Source organism: Nicotiana attenuata, chromosome 2 (genome assembly GCF_001879085.1).
Source record: "Nicotiana attenuata strain UT chromosome 2, NIATTr2, whole genome shotgun sequence".
NCBI lineage: Eukaryota > Viridiplantae > Streptophyta > Magnoliopsida > Solanales > Solanaceae > Nicotiana > Nicotiana attenuata.
The window spans coordinates 12227550-12235184 of NC_031990.1; the positions used below are offsets into that span (position 1 = coordinate 12227550).

The 7635-nt window shown below is 37.5% G+C and overlaps 1 protein-coding gene across 1 annotated transcript; it reads right to left on the reverse strand.

Annotated features, from left to right (window-relative positions):
- LOC109216672 (transcription factor MYB39-like) lies at positions 2695-5083 on the reverse strand. Its single transcript, XM_019380848.1, has 4 exons — positions 4878-5083; positions 4638-4767; positions 3323-3553; positions 2695-3181 (listed from the first exon to the last, which is right to left on the reverse strand). The coding sequence occupies exons 1-4, from the start codon at positions 5008-5010 to the stop codon at positions 2695-2697; spliced, it is 981 nt and encodes a 326-aa protein (XP_019236393.1). The 5' UTR covers positions 5011-5083.

The window sequence follows — 7635 nt, forward strand, 5'->3', positions numbered from 1 at the left end:
CCATAGTGTTGAATGTGACATGTGTGCAAAATTTGGGGTCAATCGGACTTGCTTTGGTTGGTTTTGGCATCGATTGTAGAATTCTTGTGATTTCAAGTTCATTAGGCTTTGATTGGAGGGTGATTCGTGGTTTTGGCGTTGTTTGATGTGATTTGAGGGTTGTACTAAGTTTGTATGATGTATTAGGATTGGTTGGCATATTTGGTTGAGGTCCCGGGTGCCTCAGGTGAGTTTCGGATGCTTAACGGAAGTTGAATTGGACTTAGGCAATTTTCTGAACTTGCTGAACCTGTTGGTTTCGCATCTGCGGAGCTTGGACCGCAGGTGCGGCGCCACAGAAGCGGTTTGGAAACCGCAGATGCGGTCTAAGGCATAAGGGCAGTTGGTCGCAGATGCGGCTCAAGGACCGCAGAAGCGGAACCGCATTTGCGAGGTAAGGAGCGCAGGTGCGGAATCTGGCCATTTAATGAAATTTCGAAGGTGCGGAGTATGAGCCGCAGGAGCGGGACCGCAGGTGCGGTGGACCCTCACAGAAGCGGAAATCGTTGGGCAGAAAAGAATGGAATCAGGTTTGAATTCATAAATCCGAAAATCGATTTTGAGCTCGGTAAAAGATGATTTCTTGAGAGATTTTGAAGGGAAACTATAGGGTAATGAATTCTAACTCTAATTTGGTTCTAATACATTAATCTATTCTTAGTTTTATCATCTAATTAAGGAATTTGAGGGTAAAAGATTGGAAATAGGGGAAAAAGCTCCCCAATGGAAAATATGAGTTTTAGTGAGAATTTGACGTCAGATTGGGATGATTTTTGTACGAGTGAACTCGTGAGTGAATGGGTGTTCATAATCCGTAATTTTTACCCGATTTCGAGACGTGGGCCCGAGGAGGATTTTTGGGCGTTTTTCTATTTTCTTGCTTAGCTTCGATTCCTTTAGCTAAACTCGTTGTTTGTAGTTATATTTACGTTATGAAATTGATTTGATTAGATTTGGGCCACTCGGAGTTGGATACTCGTGGAAGGAGCGTGATTTCCTTGGTTCGAGGTAAGTGGCTTGCCTAACCTTGTGTGGAGGAACTCCCCTTAGGATTTTGGTACTGTTTTTATATGAATTCCGTGTACGTGAGGTGACGAGTGCGTACACGTGCTAATTGTTGAAAAACCCTGCTTTCATTAAGTAAATATCTGTGTTTTCTTTTAATTGATCAATACTTGTATTTGAAGTTTCCTGTAAGGTTTAGGAAAGTATGCTTATGTGACTTAACTGTCTTATCTGCTTTAACTGCATACTTGGATTCTGTGTAGCATGTTTAAAGTTGAATTTTTCCTGTTTTCTTGATACGAACTTGGCTAGAACTGTAGATTTCTTTCTTGAGACTGTTGTGTGTTTACTTTGGGACTACGGGACGGTATCCCGGGAGATCCCCCTGCATGTTTACGTTGGGACTACGAATCGGTATTCCGGGAGATCCCCTGCACATTTTTATTTGGGAGTACGGGACGGTATCCCGAGAGATCCACCTGTACTGGCTATTTACTTTTGGACTACGGGACGATATCCCGGGAGATCCTCTGCACCTTTACGTTTGAGACTACGGGACGTTATCCTGGGAGATCCCCTGCCGCTATCTTTGCTTACTGAGTTATTTCCTTTCTGAGATTTCATCTTTATTTGACTGTAGCATCTTTAATTATACTGTTACGTTGTATACTGCTTTACCTTGTTATATATATAACCAGTAGGGCCCTGACCTTCCTCGTCACTACTCGACCGAGGTTAGGTTGGGAACTTACTGGGTACCGTCGTGGTGTACTCATGCCCTTTCCTGCACATGTTTTTCGTGTGCAGATCCAGGTTCTTCTACTCAGCCATAGTATCCGTGAGGCGAGGCGACTCAGATACTTCAAGGTATATCTATCATGTCCGCAGACCTAGAAGTCCCTCTCTACTCTCCCTACTGTTATAGGCTTTTCCCTCTATTTCACTTGTTATTAGATTTCTGGAGTTAGAAACCTTATGTATTTTCTTTAGCTTGTGATTCATGAGATTCCGAATTTTGGGAGTGTTTTTGTTCAGTTTGAGAGAGTGTTATTGTATATGTCGAGCGGCATTATAACCTTCTTTATTATATTACCCGTAATTTGCTAGTTTCGTACCTTTTAATTCTTTTTCCGCTAATTGTTAGGCTTACCTAGTCGTAGAGACTAGGTGCCGTCACGACAATTCATGGAGGGAGAACTTGGGTCGTGACATGGGCGAATTTATAAGCCAAATCATGGGGCACGTGAACCAATAATCTCTCCATCCAACTATGTATTTTATGTACATATTTCTTAAAATCGATCTAATATTAGTTGTTGGCTCCCATGCTCTAAAAAGACAAAATTGTGCATTTGGTTGAATATTGGGTTATTAATCCACAAGAACAGGGATTGATTTCCATTTACTACTTTTTTCTTCTTTTTTAGTGATGCACTCCTGCATGTTCTAGAAATCCTAAATCCACATATGCATAAAATACAACTCACTTCAACTCAAAGGCCATTAATTAAACATAGTATAAAAAAAAGAATTCAATACAAATTCATCCCAAAAAAAAAAAAAAAATTCATTCTAAAACTATTATTATTAATAAAAACACCACTAAGCACGCAGCATAGAATTATATTTGCCAAAAAAAATTAATAATACTCAGAATAATGGAGAACCAATTGGTGAAGTTACCAAATAAGGGAAGTGATTGTTCCAGTTACTCTTGTTATCCTCAAAATTTCCAGAGCAGCTTTCCAAAAAAGTTTCCAACTGTTCACTTGAGTAGTTTTCAGCCTTTTGGCTACAATCATATTCTGGGAAAAGCTCTGCCAAGTCTGTTTGGAGAATATCGTTATCTTGTGTTATTTTATCTTCATATAGGAAAAAGTCTTTAATGCAGCTAACTGTAGGCAAGGACGACTTTTCACCAACTTCCTCAGTTTGTTCTATATTTAGCAACAAGTTCTCTGATGGTGTTGGAGACTTGAGGTTTTTGGTGAAAAAACCATCAAGAAAAATTGTACTATTAATGTCTTCATTTATAGTTGGTGATTTTGTACGAGACATTTGCCAAGCTTTTAGTACGTCAAGACAAGGAAGCTGAAAATTGCGAGGTTGATAATTGTTGTTGTTGTTGTTGTATATTTTGGAGTTGACCACAATGCAAGCACCATTGTTCGATACCATCCGAGAAGCATAAGATTCTAGAGTACTCCAGGCTGAAAATATATGCATAGATAGTGGTTTATTGCCAAAGTGGCTGACGATGGAAGCTCGGGACGGAGCCATATTGGAGTTCCGAACAAGCCTAGCTTCTGCTTCAAGTCTAGCAGTTTCCCATTCAGCCATGTGACACAGGCTTGAAATGGACTTATTGGATTGACTTGTATCTCTCTTTGGCTGATGAGTCATGGGATCAATGCCCATTTTGATTAATCTCTTCTTCAAACGTGTGTTCCAGTAGTTCTTTATCACATTGTCGCTTCTGTTTGGCAATAAAGATGCTATCGCTGACCATCTGAGCCATAAAGAATTTTGAACTATTATATGTTATTGTAGCACAAATTAATATTAGGCCAACATTCAAGAGTAATTAACAAGATCTTTTTTATTTGCATCTTCATAGTATGGGAGATAAATTTAGCTACTATGATTGAGACTGAGAAAATGGTGATGATAATAATAATAACGCTTGCTAATAATTATGATTGTGCCGAAGCTTACAATCTACTACTCTAAAATAACCCCTCAACACAAGGTAAAGGTAAGGTCTGCGTATGCACTACCCTCTTCATATCCCATCTGTGATAATACACCGAATATAATATTGTTGGGTAAAACTTACCTGCACCGGATATTATACTCCCATTCATCTTGCTACTTTACAATGTACTAAGGTAGTTTACCTTTTTTATTTTGAAATAAGAAGGCAAAAGGGCAATGCCTTTCTTTACTTAGAATTTAAAATTCTCCGCCTTTTGAGTTTGGCGCATAACAAGCAAAAAAACTCAAAGCGAGCAGTAAAATCCGGAATATGATCACTGCTCCCTCCCGTCCAAAATAAGTGATTTTTTTGTTGTTTTCACACATATTAATAATTTCACCTTTTAACATTAATTAACAATAAAATTGACCATATTAACATTTATTATCACTTCACATAAATACTCCTAACACATACTCCAACATCATTTACTCCAAGGGCAATGTAGGAAAAAAATAATCAATTCATTCTTGAAATTTGGAAAAATTACTTATTTTGGACCACAAGAAGAAAAACCAAAAAATCACTTATTGTAGACCGGAAGGAGTAAGGTATAGGCGATGGCCGCTGCATTGTGAAGTTTAGCAAGTTCCCGAAAATTGGCACCACCTACCCTCCAGCGGTCTCAAATAATAGTTTTTTGGCAAATTAAATTTGTTTAAAATGTTCAACGATTTTAGAAAAATAAAAATGAATTTTTTTTCTTTCAAATCTGCTATTACTAATTCAATAAGTGGAAAGTTAACTATGTGAGATATTTAAGGGGGGAGATGAATGTCATTTAAACAAATTTTCTAACGGTTCATTAAGCCTGAATATTAAATCATTAGACTGTTACCTGTTTCCAAGAAGAGCATGAAGCTGTAAGATGGTTCGCTCTCCCTCCGAACTGAACTTTCCTCTCTTGATGTTTGGCCTCAGATAATTGATCCATCTTAATCTACAGCTCCTTCCACATCTCTGAAGCCCTATAATAGTACAAATGAGTTATGCAAAGAGTACTACTAATCATTATCTTAACGTTTCAAACAAAAGAAAGGAGTAAAGCAAAATAAATTAACTTAATATAATTACTTACCAGCTTTAGAAGGCAAATCACTCCAGCTACCACACCCATGTTCCTCAATGTAAGCCAAGAGTTTTTGGTCTTCCTCAGGTGTCCATAAACCTTTCTTGAACCCTTTTTTATCAATACATGGTGATCTTCCCATTTTAACCTAGCTCCTAAAGTTTTAATAACAGAAGAAAAGCAAGAAAGTTAAAGAACAACTCTTTAAATTTAACCAAAATGTGGAGACTGTGCTCTTCCTCTAGATATTCTTTCATTTAGTGTGATGGCTGATACAATGTGAAAATGTAAGTGAGAGTATATATATACATATGAGAACGAAGCATTAAATGGTATGACCAGAGTTGTACGACAAAGTTTATAAGGATTTAATAGTAGTACTCTGAAGCTGGAAAAATCAAACTTATTTTGAAAAGTATTTTTTTTAAAGTGATTTTCCAAAAAGTACTCGAGAGAAAAGTTGTTTGTGTTTGGCTAATTAATTTGAAAAATACTTTTAACAATAATTTGTGTTTGGCCAAGCTTTTCAAAAAGTGCTTTTAAGTGTCAAATTACAAATAAGGACATGAAGAGATTTGATTAATAGTTAATATTATATAAGTAGATAAATAATTACTAATATTTATTGTTAAAGATAATAATTAAGTTTTTTATTTTATTTAAGTAAAAGATAAAAATAAAATTGAAAAGTACTTTAATCTTTCAAGATAATTTAAACATATCAAAAAATTATTCAATATAAATGAAGCTCATCCCAAAAATTCTTTTATATTACTTAATAGTTTAAACTAAGTAAGGTTATTTTGGTATATATAATATTTTGCAAAGGATATTTTTGATAGGAAGAAAAGTCAAAACTGCTTCTGCTTCTGCTTCTGCTTCTGGGGAGAAGCTACTTTTTCTGCTTCATTAAAACTGCTTCTTCTTCTATCCAAAATCACTTTTTCCCAAAAAAGATTTGGCCAAACACCTCAAATTGAGAAAAAAGTACCTTTTTGAAGAAAAAAAAAAGAAGTACTTTTGGGATGGGGGAGAAGCTTGGCCAAACAGGCTATTAGTCATATTATTAGCATTAAATAGTACTCTTTAGCAAAATTAATTTGATAAAAGAATGTCACGACCTTAAAACCAATCCGGTCGTAATGGCGCCTATCATGGAACTAGGCCAGCCGACACAAACCCCAAATCAAACCAATATTTCATAAAAAGACGTTTTAAGCTGTTAATTAATAAAATTTCCTTAACACGAGTCTAAATAACAAGTGCGGAAAACAACACAAGCCCGACATCGGGGTGTCACTAGTCATGAGCATCTAGAGTACTAATACAGTCTACTAAAATGACAAAGGAGTCTAAAGCAACTGAACAACTGTAAGATAGGAGGGAGAAAAGTAGGGTTGCGATCGTCAGGCTACCTTGCTAACTCCGATGGACTTGCCACTGAGTAATCAATGCCCGCTACCGGGCTTAGAAATACCTGGATCTGCACACGAGGTGCAGGGAGTAATGTGAGTACGTCAACTCAGTAAGTAACAATCATAAATAAAGGCTGACTGCAGTGACGTGCAGTAAAATCACATAAAGTTCACAATATGAAGTCTCAGTGAAAAAAATGTAAAAGGCCAAAATCAGTATCCCAGTCAAGATATCTCGTAAAAACTCCAATTTCAATAAAAAAGACATAAAACATTTCTTTTTGTTTCAACAGTTTTCAAAAGAGGCTCAATATAAAAGAAGAGGAGTAAAAAACCGTAATTTCATAAACAAGCCCTTCGGGCGAAATGTCACTCATATATATAGCCTCTCGGGCGATGTATCGCTCATCTATGGCCTCTTGGGCAAGCCTCTCAGTCACTCGTGGCTCAACACTCATCAACCAGCACTCACACTCAGCACTCACGCTCAATAGGTACCGTATAATAACTACTGCGGCGTGCAGCCCAATCCATAAGTATAAAGTCGACTGCGCTCACTGGGGGTGTACAGACTCCGGAGGGGCTCTTATAGCCCAAGCGCTATATCGCTGCGGCGTGCAGCCCGATCGATCCACACACACACACACACACGCATATTATATATATATATATATATATATATATATATATATATCTCGCTGCAGCATGCAGCCTGATCCATAATTATATAATCCTCACCATCAGGCCCTCGGCCTCTCTCAGTCATCAAACTCACAAGCCACTCGGGCATTTCAACGGAAAATCAGGGAACTCACCAAACAACTTTCATATATTTAAAAATAGAGTAATGAAACTGAATCAAACAATAAACATGTAAAACTCATGACTGAGGCTATGCTTTTGAATCAAAACAGTGTGAGGATAGTAGTAAAATACCCCTGAGGGTCCAAACAGTACGGCACAAGGCCCCAAACATGGTATTCAGCCCAAGTTAACAGGATCATTTCTAAACCACATAGATATCATATAGAGTTTATCAAAATATGCAACTTTACAGTTGCCATGGGACAGACCAAGTCATAATCCCTACTGGTGCACGCCCACACGCCCGTCACCTAGCATGCGCATCACCTCATTTATCAAAATAGCACGAAATTCTGGGGTTTCATACCCTCAGGACTAGATTTACAATCATTACTTACCTCAAACCAGACGAAAATCTACACCGCGGTGCCCTTGCCGCTCAACTCAGCCTCAAATCACCCAGAATCTATCCAAAATAAGAATCATATCATCAATACATGCCAAAGGAACAAAGCCCACGCGAAAATTATCAAATTTAATCAAAATTC